The following is a 22,843-nucleotide window of genomic DNA, read 5'->3' as shown; positions in this document are numbered from 1 at the left end:
TGACAGGTGACAAAACAGCTGCGGAAGAGCCACGCCAAGGGACAACGTGTGTGTGTGTGTGTGTCTGTGTACGTCAGAGAGAGCAAGAGAGAATATTATCTGCGTGGGTGAGGAAATGAAATCAAATTTACATCACAGTGTGTGTGTGGGGGGGCGGGCAACACTGATTCACAACATTGTACAGTCTGCGGGAGGCTCCTACACCAAAACAAATGAATTAGGGAAAATTCTGGAAAAGACCAAAGGAAATAAAAAATGGTGGCGAGGGATAAATGTGCGTTAGGTTTGGTGTCAGGTTAGTGTAGCTGGTCATTAATGTGGAGAGCAGGTGTGAGGTTGGATGTTTCTGGGACAACAGAATCTTCTGGGCGCGTTGTGGTCCAAATTCAACCAAACACCTGTCAGGGGGGTGGCACAAAATGAAGCTACATGTAGGCGCCACCAGCAGATGTTACTTTTTCTGCAGCCGCTCGCATATCTAGTCAATTATGCACTGTATAGTTCATATATGTACCTACGCTATCGGTGACGTGAACAGTCGACACTCGAACACGCTGACGGGTGATGAGAGAAGCTGGCGGATGGCTGAAACAGTGCCGTCAATGCTTCATGTTTACATTTTCAGAATTTCAATGTACTAAATTAAATCAGGACAGTGACATTATGGATATATTCAAATAGCCAGTTGCACATTGATGAAAGGTCGAGGACAAATCTCAATTACAAATTAGTTCTGAGCAACTTTAACCTTCATTTCCTGCTCCAGCGGCAAATTCTATTCACAAAGTGATCTGCAGCTTCGCCAGCGACTCGCTGCTGTCACGAGGATTTAAAAGGATGCGCAATAATCCCTGACATGACAAACACATCATCTCAGATACATACACATCCAGCTACCATAAATCCACACCCTCACATGCTGCGCGGCATACAATCATCTATAATTGGGATGTTGTGTGATGGGGCAACGGCTGCCTGTCAACAGCGATTAGCTGCAGACGTGTGTGTGTGTGTGTGTGTGTGTGTGTGTGTGTGTGTGTGTGTGTGTGTGTGTGTGTGTGTGTGTTTGTGTATACGCGGGTTTGTATCCATTGTTGCACCTGAGCACCTGGTTTAAATGTGATACTGTGGAAGTCCGAATAAACAAACAAATGTAAAAATAAAGTGATGCAAAACACAGACACAATATCTTCTCTTTTGCCTCCAGGTACATATGCACAAATGTATTGCATTAAGTTTACACCGCCTGGCGACTGTGTCTACTGTAAGGCTGCATGTCGAATCTAGCTATTCCAATCCAGGATTAATAGTTTTCAACAAAAATATATCTTTACTCACATAAACCACCAGAATTCAATTTTAAGGAAATCACATCAGCTCTTCAGAAATCTAATAGCAAAGGGTATATATATTTTTTTCTTTCTCCCCGAGGCATGACAGCACCTTTATCAGTCATGGTCTTTCCACCTATTCAAGCCGGAGTGAGACGATCATTACGGAGACGTCATATAAATATCTATTGTTTGTTTCGGGCTTATTATTCAATGTTTGTTTTTTTTGCGACAGAAAGAGAATGCCAGATTTTAAAGCACCCTGTGGCAAACTTGTCATATTGAGATTTACTCTTTTAATGGCCAGTGTGAACAATCCGTGTTCTGTAAAAAAAAAAAAAAAAAAAGGAGATGCAGGATTGATTTTTGTTCACTTATTACTTCTACAATTATGAACTGCGCTTACCAGTTCTTATTGCTCTCTGGCGTTGTATGTTGTGATACGCTGTATAGTAGTTGCAATATAAATGTATGTGCATGATATGCACCGATGCTTTTACACAAATGAAGTTCCTAACGGATAAAATAAAAGTTGAATTGAATTGAATTGATATCATATTCCTCTGTCACTGAACTGACGTGCACATAACACAAACATGCATGCATTTACATGTATGCAAATAAGTACTCTGTTCATCCATTGCCTTCTGATTAAAATCAAATCCGAATTGTGCTGATATTATTCAAAACTCAAATTGTGCATGGTACATGTTCAATGCAACCAGCTGTCTTTTACCTTACACCTCTACAGGTCCACCATGTGGAACAGACAGACCACTCTATTATCATTCACATGAAACCAGTGAAGTCAATTCAAGTCTCTTGAAATACTATCTTTAATAAGCTAATAACATAATATATATACATATATATATATGTATATATATACTGCATGTATTACACTGTATATACATTTTCAACCAGACATAAATTCAGTTTTGTGTTTATATTTGAGAGGGACATTTCTTCGTCAAAGTGTTTGTGTCTCCCTCTGGACAAGTGCCAACCTACAGCTGTTGTTCCTCTTTGCAAACATCTTTTGGCACATGCTGTCATATTGTTAGGACCATGCCCCGTTCCTCATTAGATATTTGCATAATCATAATAATAACTGAAGAGTTGCGTGTGTTTTATTCATGTGGCCTTTTGAATGGTCTGTTAAAAAAAAACTCCATTGTTTTACTTTAACGCACCGTGACTCACCTGAGCAGATGCCTTTGTAATTGTGATATCTTGCTCACGGTGAAAGAAAACTACGGCTCTGTGAGGGGTTGACTTGGGCCGTAGTCACGTTAGGTATGAAACGATAGCAGAGCCGGTGGGTGAGCATACATGAGTCAACGGTCCTTGACTGTTGGTGGCACTCACCGTGACTCATGTTTCCAGGACTAGAGAGAGATTCGAGAGAGGGAAACAACGAGAGGCCTAATGTCAAGACCACCTGATTTATACTTCTCTCACAGTTCTTTCAAGCTGTTGCCTGCTTCATTTCTATTTTTGCATGGCAGACACAGATCAATGTCAAACTGAAAAACTCTGTGGAAAGACAATTAAGATCCCCATCATTTTCACTTTCACCCTTGTTTCTCTCGAGCCATCACCTCCTCCGCCCAGGAGGCAACCAACCAATGGACAGTTTGTTCAGCAGGGTTGCGGGGAAAACTACACGACAGATTTTCGGACTTGGTGGAAGGATGGAACGACGAGACATTGGCCAAAAAATCCGGACAAAGGGGCGGATACATTGCGTTATTTTTGATATTTGACAAATCAGGCATATTCAAGGGGACTGATATCTACGAGTGTGTGCGCTTTGGTGCAGATCCAAATGAAAATCTGGATCTATAGTGGATTTAAATGTGGTATCACAAGGGCACTGTCGGGCCTTGGCAGAGGCTCAGGATGAGTGAGAGTGCCACTCTTGTTCTTCTCTTCTTATCACGTCTCGCCGGTGTCTTACTCTCGCTGCTGGTGTTCGTCCCTCCGCCCGTCACACTTCCTCCTCCTTTTGTTTTTACTATTATGGAATATCGACAGTGGCAGCCACCGAACCTCCCCTCCCCTCCCCTCCGTTGCCCCTGCCTCTGCCTCTCTCGCCCCGTCTCTCCGTCTCGCGCTGCCTCCTGCCTCGTCTGGCCTTCACGGGAGGCTCTCACGGCGCAGTATGTGGCCGCCCTCGCCACACAGTTGTCAGGCGGCGAACCGATCGTTTTCACCTAGCCGAGTAATACCAGCATTCACTCCCATCTCCGCTCTCTGTTGCCCTCTCTGTGCTCCCGCGAGACTTTTGTCATTTTCATCTGTGATGGCTTCTACTCTTCCCTCGTGTCTGACCCAACAGCTCCCTTAATCTTTCCACCTCCGCCACCCGCTCATCTTCATCATCTTGTTTCTGTTTGGTCCTCCCTCTGTTTCTTTTCTTTGTCTTTCCAGCCTTTTCCCCCTGATTGTCAACCCGTCCTCTCTTTTCCTCTATTCCCTGCTACCTCTCTTCTGCCTATCAGTTTCTCATTTTCTATACACACACCTTCTCTCTCTATTTGTGTCACCCCCTGGTAGTTATAGGTCACTGTGAGCTGCTGCCACAAAATAACTATAAATGTCCCCTCTCTCCCCCCTACAGTGAATCATAATACTAGATCTCACACAGGCCAGGTCTCATCTATGAATGAACCTAGAAATGCACCTTGACCCTGGTCTATAAAAGGCATTCAACCGGCATGCATTGCTCCTCCTCCTGTTCATTCTAAGGATTGTTTTCATTGATTCCTGTTGAATTGGCTCTTTTAACAGCTACATATATATATATATATATATAAAACATAACTGTCTTTGACTGCCAAATATCCTGACACTTCAAAGGCAGAGGAGAGAGACTCAAATGTACAAGCAATACATTCCATCCTTTGCGTGTAAAGTGGTACTGCCAGTTCCAGAAAAAGACATTGTATCGTCACTGTCGTCACTGAAATGTTTTCATCCAAAAATCGGACAATTTCCTAAATACATGGGCATATTTCAGCAGTGAACCACGTTGATTGAAATGAATATGCCTGGATCTGTTTTTGTAGATTCACTTGATTATAGACGGAACTGTTCCTTTAAGAGAAGCATCAATCAACATGAGACGGTTGCTCATGAGCCAGACTCCCCTGAACAGCAGCCCGAGGTCAGACACCACTGGGGAAGCATAGTCAATAGAAGGTGGGGGGGGGGGGGCAGATATGAATGATCAGCCCTCATTGATGCTTTGTTCCAGGGGTCAGAGTTGAACGGCTGCCAGTTGCTTCTCACTGTGCAGCCCTGTGCTACTTCAGTGTTCAACAAAAAGATGAATTTAGGGACGGCAGATTGTTGGCATGTATTCCTCTTCAGCCGGGAGCAGCGCGAGGGCAACGTGTTCGCCTGCGTGTGCCATCCAGCAGTTATACAATGTTGTGGACTTTAAGATGGCAGTTTTATGCGGAGTCACTAACAATGGGCGCAGCAGATCTTGAGGAAAGAACTGCAAGCACACGACTGGTGGAGAGAGTAAGATTCAAAGACAGCCTTTGGCAGATGATAAAATAAACCACAGCAGGTGTCCCTTCACCCCCGATGATCAAATACATACTTGGTGTGCTAAGTGAAGGCAGTGCTGAGAGGGGAGGGGAGGGGAGGGGAGGAGAGGAGTGGTCACTCTGGTGAGATCACAGTCTGATCACTGTCTGAATCAAACTCCTTACTGATTATTGGCTACATCAGGCGCAGTTATTTTAGTGTGTCCCCAAGACAGAAGACCGGAGGACCCCGGCAACTTTGTGTGCATCAACCGTTCTGCTCAGCATCGTCGACAGGGTTCAAAGAAACTTGAGAGCAAAATATATTCAACCAATTTTCTGCAGATTGTTGTGCAATGGAAATGTGTTATTGAAAGAATCATAGTCTTGATAACATTGAGTCAATCTATCTTTGGATATGTTCAATATTAACATGGGGGGGGGGTATCTGGTGGGAAAATGTCTGCTAAAATTATTGTTTTGAAATCTAGAACAGGTGTCCACCTAAACATTCAGCAGTCTCACATTACATGCGGCAAGTGATCTTCATGGCATGAATATAAGTATTATTTCACACTGAAATGCACCTGCCGAAAGGTGAAACGCATGAAAATCAATAACTTTTTACATCGTTGAGGTTACAGGTCGGCCCTATTCGTTTCGTTCAGCGCTTCTTAAACCCAACAGTATACACCCCGCAGCAAAATGCGATACAACAGAAAACGCCAGGTGGAAATAGGCCGAACTTACCTTGACTGACATTAACAAGGTGTGTCCAGGATTCACTGAACAAGACCGCCGTCGCCTCGGCCTCTCGGAGACACCTGGCCGCTGCGCACCATGGAGAGTCAGTATCCACTGGCCATTTGGGAGGACGACGCGCGACGGAGACGAGAGACAACGCGGGTGCGTCCTCGGCGATGGCCGCGCTGCAGAGACGCGTCGCCCCGTGGAACCACTGGGTTGCGCGCTGCAGCCTTGGCGACTCCGCGCGGCGCGCGCCGGACTCCGCTGGACTCACATGTGCGGGAGAAAAGGAAATGGCAATTCCCTCGGTGGCTCCGACAAGATAAGTTTCTTTTTGGTGTGGCTCCTACGCGACCGTCGCGAGCCAGTCAATGACAGGGACGATCCACATTCATTCAGCTCCACTTTAGAAGCTGTACGCGCTGAGGAATGTGCCACTGCTCTGCACGGTCACGTTGACTGTGCACACTGCAAAAAAAAGAAGAAGAAGAAGAAAAAAAAAAAGTCCTATGATGCAGGAGGAAAATATTTGTCCGGACTAGAGGTGCCCATCTTCTCTATCGGCCAGTTCCCAGCGAAGACTTGGAACGAGGAGCATTGCCCATCTTCTCAGACCGTTCCGGCACCAATCCCAGACGCCAACTTGTCATTCCCAGACGCCGTATCCAAAACAAAAAAAACAAAAAGGCGTGACGGTTTTCAAAAACACAGTTGCAACAGTTAATCACCTGCGGGGCTAAAGAAGAAAAAAAAATAATAACTCCCCAGAAATAATAATCGATAAGAGTCGTCTTCACTTCATCGTCCTCCTCCTCCCGACGGAGAGGTGTGCGTTTGTCAAGGCAGCCTCCTCATGCAGCCACAATATCCCGCGAAGGTTTACCCAAGAAACAAGTGGGTTTATTAAAAAAAAAAAAAAGGTTTCATGCTACGAGAAGTGGGATCTTTCTCTTTTCGGTTATTCCCACGCCGCTGCGCCATGGGCTTCCTCATTCGCCTCCGGCGCTTCAAAACCTCATCGTGTGGCTGGATTCTCTGGGAAGAGTTCCGACTGTAACGGGGGGGGGGGGGGGGGGGAGACTTTTAGGCAAATGGGCAACAACAGGCTCAACAACAGGCTCCCGAAGGAAAAGTAACACAATGCTGATGGGGGGGGGGTCACGCTCCTGATTTGTTTAGTCCCCATCCCAAAGTGCAGCAGTAAATCACATCCTCTGATTTGACTATTTCACTCTGTACACAGACTGCACTTGTGCACGCGCGCGCGTGCGTGTGTGTGTGTCGTGCGGAGACGACAATCTGTGGGGAATATTGTGTGTGGGGATGTGTGTGTGTGGGTGTGGGTGTGGATGTGTGTGTGTGTGTGTGCGTGCGTCGGATTAAATATCTGATGAGGAAATTGCCCATATCCTCATAACCAGCATTGTGATGCGAGACAAAGAAGGGTTACATAGCATAAGTAGCTACGCGCGCACACACGTGCGCGCGCACGCACACACACACACACACACACACAGAGAGGTGGGCATACGAACAGCCCCGACACGCGCACGGCGGTGGATGACCGGACTTCGTCTCGTCTCGTGTCTTCATGAGATCGGACAAGCGAACGCACCGTCGCAGCGGGAGCGCGGACCACTCATGCATGAACAACTTCGATTCGACCACCACGGGGTGGAGTGTGTGTGCGTGTGCGTGCGTGCACAGTCTGTGTGTGATCAGACGAGGGAGAAAGAGAGAGAGGCACCGAGTTAATTAACGAAGCAAATAACAAAGCGCACGCGCGCGCGCACGCGCACACATTGCACAGAAAGTGATTCCATTCGTCGGCCGCGGTCTTTCAGCACCACGGACAGCTCACAGGCGTGCGGGCCCTGGTCGGCGCTGCCCAGCTGAGAGCTCGTCATTTGGAAAGTGTCACACCGATGTGGGTCGTCACTCTCTGGTTCCCTCCATGTATCCGCCTTCACCTCGTCCAACAGCGGGCTCACAACGCTCGGTCAACTCTGTCACCAACTCTCTGACAGTGGATGGTTTTTTAATATTTACATTTTCTAAACTTTTTCCGAACTGGTCTTAGTGATTGTCATTGGCGGATATTTGAATGTGACTTCTTCCTCCTCCTGACCTCAGGGGAGGACCAAATCGTATCTCACTCCTATTTCATGTCAGCCATTAAATGCTACATAAAATAATTTGTAACATAATAATAATTTAAAAAAAAAATACGTGCAGCAGTTAATCATTTGGGTCATAAAGGCAAATTGAAGTTGGAGATCTGAGGGTATACCACATTGTTTCCCAGATACATAATGTCTGATTCAACAACTTGCTCCACAGGCTGAAAATATCTTTTATTGTTTGTCGGTCAGAGAAATAACGCTGATCCATGCAACATAAAGAGTGAGGCTGCAGAGATTGGAGATCCATTAAACATGACTACATTCCTTCACATGTCAGGTCAGTCGAACAGGAAAGCAGAAAGCGACTCGCTTCGAAAGCTTAAGTATACGGGTTCGTTTTAGACACGCTACATGTATACTGATGGCAAAATACTTACTATGGCACTTTCTATAACCCCCGCAAAAGACAAAGGCTGGAGGCATGAAAATTGTATGTTTTGCCATTGTGAGGTTATGACTAATTCAGGGCTCCATGTGCAAAAATACCCCCACTTGCCAGCTTGAGGTAAAGTGTGTTATTCATAAGTTGTGAATAATTGAGGTTTAGGGAGCACGTTTGGACCTGAGGGGGGGAGATATTTGCTGACTCCGTGCGGTTGGCACTTATGAGGAAATACAATGTTCGGGTCAGGCAATTAGCAGCAAGGACAAGTGAACAAAGCAAGGAACCCTGTGTGTTTTGAGAATAAAGAACATGCCATAAAACATCAACAATATTGTTAGCAACAGATATGTCAGTGACATATTGCGGGTTACTCCTAGTTTTTTTTCCTGCTAAGAGCCACTTGGGCACGACCGTCATTAGGTTGCATCGGGTGCCAAACAGTGTGGGAACGTTTGAGAACAATTTGTGATTGAGGATTGTAGCATCACATCATGTCACATCATATCCCATCGCATCAAGTCCCTTCACGTCACACAACGAAGCGATGGAATCACACTGTCAGGACAATAACATCAGTGGATGATTTTTTTTACTACAGCCTTCCAAAATAAAAATAAAAAGCTGCTGCTTTTTCTTTTTTACGTTATAGCTTAAATTATAAAACATCAATATCACATGCATAGCTGTATTTTTAACACATTGGGCCCTCACGTTGTGCAGAAGACTGATGCAAAATGAAAACATTAACTCACCCAGGACAAAAATGCTAGTAGTGTTGACATGTCTGGCTTTGATCCGACTCCACCTGAAAAATCACATTGTGTTCTTATCATAATTGAGGCAACAGATGTGTTTTGCAGCCATCGTGTACAGTGATTCAGTGCAAAGTGTTTCGGGCTGGAACACCGTCCTTGGTCTGCGGCCTACCTGTCTGCAAATCCAAACAGAGGGTCTGCTGTGTGATAGTGTTAAAAATGCTATTAGGAGTCTGGCAGGAGAAACCGAAACATGCCTGGAAAGTCATGTGAAACTTTTGTTTAAACCAGGTATGTCAGCTTGGATGACCACATTGATAGAGACTGCGGTTTTCCACAGAGATGCCAGACGTACAGTGCCTCCAGGGCTGCTGTGAAGAGATAGGCTGCGCGCATTCCTGTGCGTGTGTGTGCGCGTGTGTCGTGTGTATGTGTGTATGTGTGTGATAGTGACTATATGTGGGAGTCTAGGTATAGATAAGGGGAAGTCCTGGAGCATGGAGGGATTTGGAGGGAAAGTGATTAGTGCCAGTGGCTCAAACCACACACTCTCTCTCACACACACACACACACACACACACACACACACGAGAACTCGTACGCACTTTAATACACCAGGGCCTACGTTCAAGTAGCCTGTTGGTGTGTGTGTGTGTGTGTGTGTGTGTGTGTGTGTGTGTGTGTGTGTGTGTGTGTGTGTGTCTTACATACTGTATGCATTTGCACAGGCAGTCATGCATATAAACACACAGCAGGCAGGCAAAACCTCACTTGATACTTGTCTTCTCAACCCATTAGGCCACACGTGGACTGATAGGAGGCCTCTTCTCAGCCTCCTTCATTTGTTTGGTGCCGATGCAAACCTTCTTTTGATCCTGCCTGAAGTTATTTTCCTGAAACTGACTGTGCAATTGAATGTATTATTTGAGTGAGTTGCTGATATTTAAGTCGATGCTGTTTTGATTTGTGTTTAAGCCACTGAAATCACCCCAACCAGTCAACTGCTTGTGGAGAACCCCGCGGAAAATAAAATAAACTGTTCTGTATCTTCTCCGGTCCTGATGCTTAAACTGGTGTGACGCTACAGAATTGCTTCAGCTAATCCAGCTAACACAAAGCTAATTTTCTCCAATAATGTCTTTTGTGAGTTAAACACTTTAAATTCTCCTCGTGTGCCGTAAACTTCCCTCGCCAGTTTATGCCTCTTCTGTTCAAACACACTGGAGATGGGTTCACCTTTGAGTGGATAAGCCCCCGACTGTCTATGCCTGATGTTGGTGCTCACAAAAAGAAAGACAGAGAGGACAAAAAAAGAAAAGTGAGAAAACAAGGTGGGGTTTGAGAAGCAGAAGAGCCAAGATGTGAGATTCAGAAATTTTGAAAGAAAAAAATAACGATACAATCAAAGAAAACACAGGAAAAAAATGCCATTACTTTGTAGTGTCCATTTACTGTAACAGACGAGTGTTCCAATTTTCAAAATTCACAAAACAACTCTGCTCCCACTAAACAACAACAATTTTTTATCTTTCTTTCTTTGCCCAGCGGCAACTGATAGATTGTTTGCGTAGCTGTGTGCTGTTAGTTTTGGGCTCTGGCAGCAAGTGTTTTGTTTCACAACACAAACAATACCAACTAAACAATATCTCTAATTGCACCGTTTTAATAGTGCCCTGCCGGGGCACAGTTGCAGTGAATGTATGACCCCATAATCTCTTTGGAGATGGGTCGAAACAGCAGCCATGACAGTTCGAGAAAATATGCTTTGTGTTTTGTGTGCATTGTAATATTTAACGTTCTCATTGGTTTGTATGTACTTGTATTTCTTTATTGAACCTACAGTTGAATTAACATTACTTTTGATTCTGTACTTTCTTGGCCTTTTCCCTGGAGACACCCTCAACATTGATAGAAGTTGTTCATACAAATATTCTATAAACAATGACGGGATGTTCGCATTCACAGAACAACACGTGTATGAACTCCCACTGTCTCTGGCCACATTCATCACCTGTGGAAAAGTCAATTTACCTGATGTTGAGACGGCAGTTGCGGCAAAGCCAATTTGATTCGATTTCAAGTCTGTTTACAATATCTCCCTTCCCCACACACACACACACACACACACCCCCACGCACACGCACACACACATGCACACACACACACACACACACACACACACACACACATGCACACATGCACAACCATGCGCATGCAGTCTCATTTCACAGTCTGCTCTTTACCAACCCAGTAACCCCCTGGAGGGATTTAGTAAATAGAAAGCTAGTTTGTACTTTCCATTAGAGCCTAATTCTATTACGCAGCCGGCTCTTATCGATCCAAACATTCAGGCCGACATGCAAGAAAAATAGCGAGTGGAGCCAAGCAGAGGCCACTGTGGTTTGAGGGTGGAGGTGGGAAAATGTGAGGTTGGGTGGTGCGGTACAGAAATAAGAAGGGGGGGGCGGGGGGCTCCACCAGCGCCCAAAACAATGTCCCACTGATAGTTTCAACATCTGTATAGCTATACAAGAAGTTTGCCTTCGTGCACGATATCTTTGGTCACATTATGTATAGCCGCCGCTGCACTTGTTGAAACATGTAACCGAAGATGCTCATGTATGGCTGCCTACGCATGAGGAGACAATTTGTGTGTGTTTCCTAGTAATTCTGAGCCCACGAAAAAAGAGTAAGGGGGAAAAAAATGGGTGAATGTGTGTATTCTGATGCCCCGACGTTGTTCATACATATTGACTGTGGGGTGTATGGAGGTTTAGAGCGTCCAGATTCAAAGTCACAGCATGTATGTCATTTGTACAATGCTGAAAATGCATACTTACACACACACTCTCACACATGCACAGACATACATACATACATACATACACTCGCGCACACACACACACACACGCGCGCACACACTAAAGAGATAGGAAGGTGACCGATAGCCGGGAAAAATGTGTGCGGTACAGCATAGAGATTGGTGTGTGTGTGTGTGTGTGTGTGTGTGTGTGTGTGTCTGTTTAACCCTGGGAGTTCTTGGAACTAGAGTTGTGGTCGCACCTGAACCACCATGCCTGGGGGGTTTTCATTCAAACCTGAAGGAAAGAAATCAGAACAGAGAGAGATTATGAGGAACATTTCTGGAGAGATGCAGGTATAGGGCGAGAGAGAGAGAGAAAGGTGGTGGCAACAGGCAGGAGTGGATAAAGGAAGAGATGTGTTCAGAGAGGATGTAGAGGAGCCGTGATGATAGAGGGAATGCGAAGAGGTTTGTCATAATGAATCTACAAATGTCTGTCTTTGTTGTCTCGACAACCCCTCATCCAATCACCCAAGTCTGAGGACCACCGGCGGTGCAGTGTTGAGTGATGCAGTTCCCAGTGACATCACAGAATGTCTCCCTCTGACCTTAAATGTCCGAATGCAGTTTTGTGAGTTAAACCCCATCAGACTATTTATTTCCCCCCCCCCCCCCAAAAAAAGATGCCACGCACCAAAATACACAGATGTCTCACTGCTACCTAAACCCAATGTCCATTCGGTTGGAAGTAAAACACAAAGACAGGTCCTGACCAAGTGCAGGCTCAGTGACCAATTTAAAAAAAAAAAAAAAAATAACACGGCTGCGCAGAGAGAGGACTGAATAGGTTTTATTTAGATCATATTCCTATTCTGCTTTTTAGAACAGAGAAAAGGAAAATCTTCTCAGGGAGGCAGGAGACTGGTACCACTCACAGAGCAGGGCGGCTCCCTCACTGAACATGGAGGCATATTTAAAAGACACATGCTACACGATGTCGCTCGTTGCGATACTGGAGGATGGAGGTGACATTTAAACACGGGCGACTTGTGAGGAAGAACAAGCTGCTTCACAAAAGCAAAGCGTCGTGGGACCAAACGGACAGATGGGGAAGAGCACGTCGGAGAGCGTTGCGTTTGAAGTCCTCTCTCTGTGTTCACAGTCAACCGTTAGAAAACCAACAGGAGTGCATGGCCCCGTATGCATATTTTATCACGGGCAAACACCCACAATCACCACGGAATCACAATGTAACGTGGTTCTTGTCAGCTCCGTCAGTGTAGGTTTGTCGTCGGGAACAATGTTGCCTCTGACAGCTCTGCTCTCACAAAGTGTGAAGAAGAAAAGTTCACCGAGCGTCTTCTTTTATTCCCAAGTTGTCGGAATGACAGGAACCTCAGTGGTATATTGTTCTAATGGACATATTTAAAATATGAATCACGAAACGTAGCACACAATTAACTTGATCTACAGCAAAATTCTTTTTTCAAACCCTTTTTTTTCTGTGCCAACTACTTCTTTCAGAGCCAGTTCAACTTTTATAATAACCAGTGTTAAAAACGATATTGAGTTCAGGTTTCATTTTTTAATGCCAACTTTTATTTTCAACGCCAATACTTGGTGTCACCGTTCTAGCCCCGTAGTGAACTGGCATGAAAGAAGCCCTCAGTAAATTGAACTTACTGTTCAACATTTCTAGTTGCCTGACGGATGCTGCAATAGATCAGAAGTTTATATCACTGATATCTGGAAGTGGACAGATTTTAAAATATTGTAGTATCACCACGGCGCTATCCAAGTTTACGGGGTCATTAAATGCAAATCCTGTTTTAAGGTGGACATGGCCTATAAATTGTGGCTGTGACTCATCACACACACACTTGCAGGAGGTGAATTGATGTTCCCACTCCGAGCACATGAACGCAGATCAATGCATTGTAAAGGAGGCGAGACTCGCATGACCATTACTTGTTTTCTGGAGATCTCCTCCAAATCAAGGTAATTCAAAGAACTATGATCAAGTGCTACATTTAGGAAGAGGGTTTATCATCAGTGGTGGAAGTGTAAGACTGTAACTCTATTTAAAGTGTAAGGCTGCAGTTCATTTGGCTGAGCAGCAAGGTCCACGCTTCCTGCCACACACCCTGAACTACACAACATCACTGCATTTCACACATTTGTCGACGTGACACTGGAGGTCGGTCTCGATTCAGGCTGCAGCATCTGCAACGCATGAAAACGAAACACTTGTCAGCCCCGCGTGTGTGTTAGTATTCTATGGTGATGAGCTTTTCACCCCTGCCCAGGAGACAACTCAAGCAAACGGGCTTTGACACGATGTGTGTGTGAGGTGCATCGCAAAGCTGGTCGGAGTGTGTGGGAGATTAATACTGCATGTGTCTCTCTTGCTCTTTGTCACACACGAAGAGCGTCTACCTACACGGTGTAGGTGTACGTGCAGCGGCGAGATGGACAAGATGCTGAACTCCAGGCTTCAAAAGGTCAGCTCACGTACCAACAGGTGACGTCATGGTGGCTTGCCACTTGGTAGAGACATAAGTGAGGCAGACATTTGAAAAAGCAATTTCATGTTGGTTATGCTTTGTCAACCGCTGACTCAAATTCATACGAAATGATGCGAGATAGAACTGATTATTGATGATTGGGTGTTTTCTCGATTCAAATCAGTTTCTTGGTCTAATGACTGGTGGACCTGTACAAGCATTCAGCCAGTTTTCTAGAAAATGTGATTGATTGTTGTTTGTCCAAATGACTTTTTGTTGGCATGTTACTCCCTTTCTTTTCCATGGTTACTCTGCAGCCACTTCTCCAACTCATCGTCATCAAATCTGATGTTGGGGAAAACAATTATCAACCCGACTGAAGAGTTTTTTTGCATGACTCCCACTCAGTTGAATCAATCCTTGCTTGAACTCCTGTTCCTGTGTTGATTTTGTTGATTTATTTATTCGTTTTTTTTTAGTCTTGTGTCTTTCTGTTTCCCATTTCTGCTCGCGACTTGAATCTCAGTGCTCTTCGACCAACACTCTCCCCAGCCCACCTGGGTTCCTGTCCTCTCCCCGTGGCGCCGTTATGTTTTGTGTCTTTATATTTATTCCATGTCCTCTAAATAAAAACACCATGTAAACTCCTAAGGTATCCCTGTAATGATGTATGCAACTAGGATAAAACCGAGACGACCGAGGTGAGGCATCCATGCAGAATATGAATCCAGGGCCGCAGTCAGCGGGGCGGGCCCACGCACATCTCAGTGTGTGGCTGATAGCTACGGTGCAGAAATCTAGAGTCATGCTGGCGCTAAATATAGACAATGGTTTTATGTAAGCTGCGGTGAATCATCCCACTCCACACGTTTTAGCACATTTACTCACACACACTGCGTGAGTGACATGGCACAGGTGAAGGAAGCACGGGGACGCGTTAGACATCCGCGTTACTCATCACACGTAATGGTTTAGAGGAGTGACAACACAGCATGTGCCAGCTGAAAACACACACATTTACGTAAACAAGGATGTGGGTGTGTTTGTGTGTGCATGTGCATGTGTGTGTTCCTCAAGGGCAAGCAATGAGCAAGGTAATTTGAACACGTTAATCAAAGCCCTGGCATGATTGATTGGATGTGTATGGAATGGCTGGAGGCTTGTCCTTCACTCAAGCATCGCAGATAATGGATCAGTGTGGCTCAACAGCACACAGCCACGTCTTACATTTCTGTGAGACAGGAGGTTACACAGATATGCTCCTCTTTTGAAACACGCCGGTCAATCGGGTTCACACACACATCGCCTTATCTTTTTACATTTACCGGCAGTTTGTGTACAAAGTGAGCAAAACGAACCGGGGGTGCAGGGCAGTCTCCATCTATGCTAAAAGTACGGATGAGGAACAAACACAAACAAGCAAGCACACTAACAACGTGGCCGCTGGATATTGATCTTGTCTGCCGCAAAATAATGAAGAGGGGAAGTGCTAAAATGAGTTATTTCCAATTAAGAGTGCGCAAACAGGGGGGAGGCGGAGGGAAGGGAAAGATGTGGGCAACGGAGGTGAAAAGGGAGCCGAAAGAAATAGATATTGGAAAAAAAGAATTGGAGAAAGAAGAGGGAAAAAAAGCAAAAGGGTGATAGAAAAGGATACAGACAGTGGGAGAATGGGAAAGGAAGAGGGGGATTGAACTGTGGTCATCAAGAGAAACAAACCTGCTCCTCTAGAGAGGTCACCTTTGACACTGGCAGATAGCTTCAGAGCACTCAATACCTCACACACACATGCACACACGCACGCACACACACACAGTGTACACCTGTATGTCATGGAGGAACCATGCCACACTACTGCATCATTATGCTGTTCTCCAACACGATGCCATTGGCCTTTTATTTTGAAGGGTCGGAGCATAGGAAACTGTTCACACACATCTCACTTGCTCTTCTCTATCCATCTCTCCAAATACATGTTGCCTTCTGTTACGTCAGACTGGATGATAAGAACACACACACACACACACACACACACACACACACACACACACACACACACACACACACACACAGAATATGCCTGGTTTGAACTGCGTGGAGTCCTGATTTTCATTTTCATCTCTGTGCCACGAGCGTATTGAATTACGGTGGTCAGCGAGAGATCAGCGGCGCTGTCAGATTATGTGATCATCTTTGTGGTAAGACATCACTTTAGTATCTTCTTCACCGCCTTGAGCTGAGATGCCTTGTGCAAAATTCAAGTCTGGGTTGTATCACGTGGACACAAACAAATTCACAGAGAGAATCATTTGCTGACACAGAATCAGAAAAGTATCCTGTGTGACCTGAAACATTTTCCCAAAAGCTTCAGCTAGACTGCATTAATACAGCAACGGTGACATCTAGTGGCTAAGATGGCTAATTACCAATTTCATGGGTCAGTTTGGGTTAGGGTTAGTTAGTTTAATGACAAGTACATCATAGTTTGAATTCCAGAGCCTGATTGGGTCCTGCTGACCATGTGCATCCCTTTATGGCCACAATTTACCATATTCTAAAGGCTACTTCCTGTGTCACAAAGAAACAAGTAATGAGTGCAATATATTTCTGGCCTCTTCACTCACCAGATCTTCATCCAATAGAAACGCCTCTGGGATGTTGTCGAACAGGAGACTCGGAGCTGAGGAATCTGCAAAATTCAAGTGAGGCGCTCATCGTGTCAACGTGCAACCTGTGAAATCAGTATTAGAATGTTGGTGTTCCTAATAAAGTGATGGGTGAAAGCACCACCATTGTCGTGCTTTACACCAGTCATTATCAGTGTTGATAGCGGATAGACCTGAATGTCAGTACGGCAATCTTGACTATACACCGGGCGAATGTCACAAATTGATCACAAAGATTTTTACTGTGTAAGGAAGATGCTTTTTGACGGACATGATTGTGTAACTGAGCACAGGGCGCAGACAATACATATAAATACTGTACACCCAGTTTATGTTAGTTTGGAGAGGGCAGTGATGTGACAGAAATAATCATAGACTGAATATAAAAATAGACGTATTGTCACCGGGTCCGGAAAATGAAGCCATTGCAGAAGTGCCTGAAGCCTGTTTTCTCTTGAATGACCAGCAGAGGGCGACTCCGCTGGTTGCACAAAGAAGTCAGTCACAAAGTCAGTCACAAAGAAGAAAATGACCCTACTTCTCACTTGATTAAAAACATCAGTAAACACTTTCCAATCGCTAGTCTAAGTTCTTCTTCAATACAGCATGATGTTGTATGTTTTTTTGAAAATTCTGGTCTCATTTTGAATAAAATAGACGGTGGAGCACGGCATACATTGGGTCGTGGATTCTGTGTAATTGACGGCTAGTACAGTCCAATGGCTGCGGGCCACAGGTGGTTGGTGGGCATGCAGTGGATGTTCTCTCAGTAAGACCCCTACCCCCGGCTCCTACTTCGGTTTCCGACAAACCAAGATGGCGCTGGTCAAAATGCTAAACTCGAGGCTTCAAAACACGGTGGGTTGCCACTTGGAAATAATGAGAAGAGGGAAAAGTCTGGTTTAAGTTTTTTTTGTTTTGATTTTTCTCTTCATAAAGGGCCATGCTTTAATACATGTTGTTACAGGAATCTGGAATGTTTGGGAGGAAAAGCAGCCAAAAAAACACAAAACATGCAGCGTTTCAAGGCACCTTATAGATCGACTGGTCACATTTATGTGGTATTTTTCAGCTAAACACTGCGAAGCAAATGACAGTTAGACCACATGGGCTTGGAACTATATCCGTATGTATATCCTACCTGGCCAGCTTTTCAGTGAGTAGTTCAGCCAGGTATCACGAAATGGCGAATGATCATCAGGCTAATTTCCTTAAGTCATTTTGCATGTCACATCTACACATTTAGCTTATTGCGTGTCACATGGTGATTTTAGCTACAGCATTAAATGACACACAACAAGTTTACAATGTGTGGAAATGACACAGAAGAGTTCTGTCAACTTCAACCTGTGTGCAGGAGGGGGATATTACGTACGTAATTAATGTGACTATACGTCTAACACTCATCTCTCCATCTTTTGTTCTATGGTTTGTATCTGCACATGTCAACAGGCCAAAATTCTTGCATAATACGTAAATAAGTGATAAGCATGTAAGGCTGACAAAATTGATTTTCCATCCAACGCTTCCCGGGAGGTCGGAGGTTTTACTTGATCTCAACGCTCCTGATGCGAGCCTCGCCCTCGAAGCTCAGGAACTGGTACTTCTCAGCACCGGCGCGGTTGGGGAAGTGGATATTAGAGCCGTCGGATAAAGTCACCAGGAACTCCTCGGGGGTGAATTCAACGTTGATCTAGACCGACGAATGAGGGACGGAGAGAATAGGAAGGAGAATATGGAGATAAAGATGTTACATTATCGAACTTACACCTTAACACCATATGCGATACCTGAATACACTTTATCAGATGAAAAATAAATGGATGCAGCTCTCATAGATCTTAATTAGTGATAAATGATCAGGGTGGATTTATCACACAGGTACAACAAAACAGAAACACACACACACACAGACAGACACAGAACTACTAACCTTGAACTCCTCTCCGAGCTGGAAAGGAAAGCCCCCCTCTCGCAGCTCCTCGCACCACTTGCCACCCAGGTAAGAGTTGCAGACCACCGTGTTCTCATCTCCATGGGCGTTGAAACGAGCATTGAAGTGCAACCCAATCTCCTGCTCGCTGGAGCCAATATTCACGGCAAAACTGTAGCAGAAGCAGAGGCATTAATATGGCTCCTCGTGTCTTAAAATGGTTTATAAAAATGTGACACTAAGTGGACAAAATATAGAGAAGGCCTTCTCCAGTTTTACTGTGATGCATTTATTTGAAAATATGAAGATAGTGTTTTCACACGAGCACTTACTTTGTAGCGTCAGACTTGGGAACCCCAACAATGGTCAGGGTCTGCCCAACCTTGAAGGACATGTTCTTTATCATCATGTCCTGTGCAGACAAAGACTGCAGGTTAGTGATACAGTACGTTATTGTGCGGTAATACGACTGGATTTTACGAGATCCAATTATTATTGCAGCCACTGGCGGAAAAAGAAAAACACCACCAGCAGTAGCCTCAGCCAACTCTCCAATCCTCGCTCCATCCTTATAAATTACAAAAAAAACACGTGTTTTCAATTATACTCCCACCGATGGATTGCTCACAGATTCCAGCTCTCTCCTGTCTCACTGTTGCCACGGCTATTTTTCCACTACGCCAATGTAGGCAGAGACTAGAAAGGTTAGTGACGGGGAACGACCGTTAAACAGAGGAATGTTTTATTAAGTGCAATACATGGAAGTGGAGTACACAGTGTGGGGGGAAAAGTATACAATTGGGACATTATGCTTCAGCAATCATATGATTTTGTTGTGAAACACAGATCACCAGTTTGCCACTTTGTCATATTGCGTAACCGAGGCACAGTGATCTGTCACCCAGTACGAAAATAGTGGCCCATCGAGGATTTACAGTTCATCACAATAACGTTAACTATCTGCACTAGAGTGGTAGGTTGACGCGACATGTGAGGAAAGTACGAAACAGGAGAAAGAATCTGAAACACGAGCGGCAGCAACTGCAAACACTGCATGTGCTCATTGTTCTTGTTCTTTTGTGAATTACTGATTTCCAGGGGTTGATCCCATAGCCCCTGTTTCAGGGGACAGGAGGAAAAATGTGTGATTTTCATTCTTTCTCACCAAAAATATCTTTCACTGTATTTTGGTTAACTGATCAAATTCAAGGTCAGAATGATTGAACATGGCCAGAGAGAGACCCACTGGTACAAAATGACATAGTTTCCTCGATAAAATTAGTGATTGTGCCCCTGAACGTCTCTATTAAAAAGCCTTTAGCCTTGAATAGAGACATGATGGCGGTGGTTTGTTGGTTCTGGCAGAAATCGAGAGGCTAAATTTGGAATAAAACCATAGAAAACGAAATGAATGGGGTTTGTGGAAGGGTCGGATGACATGTGTACGACATTCTTTCCATGCTAGAGTCCAACTGTAAAGGGCGCGTATAACACATGGCACTCGGGCTGGAGCTGTGTGTGGGGCTGGGCTGAGGCTGCAGCCGGCTGTCACCCTGCATTTCTCCCAGATACTGCTGTCGAAGGGAAAGTGCACACTGTACTGCGTAAGACTGAGTGACAGCAAACAGCTACCTGGTAATTAGAAACACTCAGCGTATGTACAAAAGGGAATTGTTTTAATTAACTAATTAACTCTGAAACTACTGGCATCTTGAAGGAATTCCTGTGTCATATAAATATGACATATACATTTCACAGTGCAAGAGACATTCGCTTGACAGTACATGATGTAAAACAGCCTCCACAATCTGCCACTCCCAAGAAAAAAAAATCACAGTGTGGTTGCATCAATTTTAACCTCCACATGATCGCTTTATTTCATTTCATGCTTTAATGCGATTTAAGCCCGCTGCCCCCTGCTTCCCTGTGCCGTGATAACCCCTGTAGCCAAGCAAAACGCCATGATGATACAGGGCCTTTATTGTAATCCCCTCAGTTTATGAGACCAAGGAAACCACATTGCATTGCTCCCAGTGTTTTAACTCCAGATTCTGAGACTGAGAAGAGACATGACTGGAATAAAATGGGCAAATGTTAACAAGCATGTCTTTTGTAGTGTGACTAAGTTATCGGAGGATAGAAGAACACAAACAGCTGACTTGCATTTCAATGTATCTCAGTTGAAAGGTGACTAATGTGCAATGCACTGTGCTCTGCAGTAAATATTTTGACCATAAAAGGAAATGAAAAAAGCCCTGGACTCTAATAAACTAATACAGTAAATAGAGTCTAAAAGTTAGATGAGACACTTCTGCTAAAGCGTCTTTCAGCTGGTTCGATTACATCAGCATGGCACTGACTGAGCTGGCAAAAATCACAGAGCTGTAAAGTTCCACTGTAAGAATATGACCTGGCCTGTGCGAGTCATGAAATACAGAGAATAAAAGACATGCAGGAAAAAACGTTTTCTTGTCAAGATGATACTTACCTTCATATTTTTTGCAGATGTAGTCCAAGGAGCTCAGCTGAGATGAAATGGGAGTGCTGCAGACAGGGCCTTGTCCCTCTGCGTCCAGAGGGGAGAATATATGTCGTGTGGGAGGTTCCTTCAAAGAGAGTGACATTTTGAATAGCCAATACAATCGGGCCTTCAGTGAATTTCGACAAATGGATTCAAAGTGAAGTTATAGACCATAAATAACTAATTTAGTGCTTAACAAGTGATTGCAGACGTTGGTCAAGTGAGGGTAACTGGTGATAGATAATTCGGTGACATGAGACTGCAACATTGTAAGTTGAGGTTGCTGAGTCTGACTGCGGGAGGGAGGGAACAGAAGCCAGAGTGGAAGACAAGAATAGAAATGTATTTGTTGCCAGGGAGACGACTAAATATTTAGCACAGCCAGGAGACTTAATGCCAGAGTACTGTACGTGGCTTGTATATACAGTGAGATCAAATGGCAGCGCTGGACTGCCGGGGAAGTAAACTTGAGTCGGAAGAGAATAAAAAAGGACAAAGTGAGACATGGCAACTGAGTCAAATCGTCAGAATTGTTAAAATCTCTGACTCGCAGCTAGCAAGAGATAAGAGAGTCATCTGTTGTAATGTAATACGACCTCATGTAACATAGATTAAAATCAAGCGGCACAACTGTGAAGGATCTCACACACACACACACACACACACACACACACACACACACACACACACACACACACACACACACACCTTTTCAGAAAGTATCTTGTTTTCTACAAGATACTTTCTTTCAGTTCAGGTTCTTTTACAAGGGATCTTGAAGCTTTCCGAAGTATGCCATGCAATTCTTCAGATCTCACACAGTGAAATTGTTTTAATATCACACCTGCAATGAAATATTGTAGTATTCATAAAAGGTTTCGATACTGTCTTGGATTCTTTCTAATATGTTACGCCTAGTTACCATTTCCTCCGTCACCAAGCTTATCTTTTCTCCCCTGTTCATTTGTATGGGTGGCTGTGGCTCAGGAGTTAGAGAGGGTTGTCCATAATTCAGCAGGTCAAAGGTTTGATCCCTGGCTGCTACAGTCAGCAGTTGTTTGTTCTGAATTAAAATTGTAAAAACAGTGTCTTTCTATACCCTCAACATCTGGCTTTTATCAGTGATCCAAGGAATTGTCACTGTCAGCCACTATTTGATTTTTATTGACCTCCTCCTCAACAAACAGAGATGTGCAATCCTTGTCACTTGAAAAATCATTAAGGCCTGTCACTGGGTAATGCAGTTCTTGCATCAGAAGTTCGATGAGGCACAGATATATACATTTCCTCTTGCCCCATGAACCAAGATACAGAGACCTTTCAAAAGGACACACACGCAAATAAAGACTTATGTTATGATGACTTGATTGTTTGTCAAGTCCTCAAAAAATAAGAAATAACACGTAGATATAGCCAATACAAATACAATTTGATTGACAGATTTCTACCCCCTTTTACATATTTGGCATTGAATAG

General features: G+C 44.4%; 2 protein-coding genes across 4 annotated transcripts in view; both read right to left on the bottom strand.

Annotated features, from left to right (window-relative positions):
* Nucleotides 1-6,628, bottom strand: part of cacna1ia (calcium voltage-gated channel subunit alpha1 Ia) — a 126,025-nt gene extending 119,397 nt beyond the window's left edge. For all 3 annotated transcript variants that reach the window (XM_035614439.2, XM_035614443.2, XM_035614442.2), the window contains exon 1: nucleotides 5,621-6,628. The gene's annotated coding sequence lies outside the window, so the exon portion shown is untranslated. The remainder of the gene's footprint in view (nucleotides 1-5,620) is intronic.
* Nucleotides 6,629-17,809: 11,181 nt separating this feature from the next.
* Nucleotides 17,810-21,466, bottom strand: lgals2a (lectin, galactoside-binding, soluble, 2a). The gene is made up of 4 exons (XM_035614452.2): nucleotides 21,335-21,466; nucleotides 19,179-19,258; nucleotides 18,847-19,018; nucleotides 17,810-18,606 (listed from the first exon to the last, which is right to left on the bottom strand). Exons 1-4 carry the CDS (start codon nucleotides 21,338-21,340, stop codon nucleotides 18,460-18,462), a joined length of 405 nt encoding a protein of 134 aa, XP_035470345.2. The 5' UTR covers nucleotides 21,341-21,466; the 3' UTR covers nucleotides 17,810-18,459.
* Between the last annotated feature and the right edge of the window lie 1,377 nt (nucleotides 21,467-22,843).

The sequence above is a fragment of the Scophthalmus maximus genome, chromosome 17, assembly GCF_022379125.1.
Source record: "Scophthalmus maximus strain ysfricsl-2021 chromosome 17, ASM2237912v1, whole genome shotgun sequence".
In the NCBI taxonomy this organism is placed as follows: domain Eukaryota; kingdom Metazoa; phylum Chordata; class Actinopteri; order Pleuronectiformes; family Scophthalmidae; genus Scophthalmus; species Scophthalmus maximus.
This window is presented reverse-complemented; position numbering and strand designations above follow the sequence as displayed.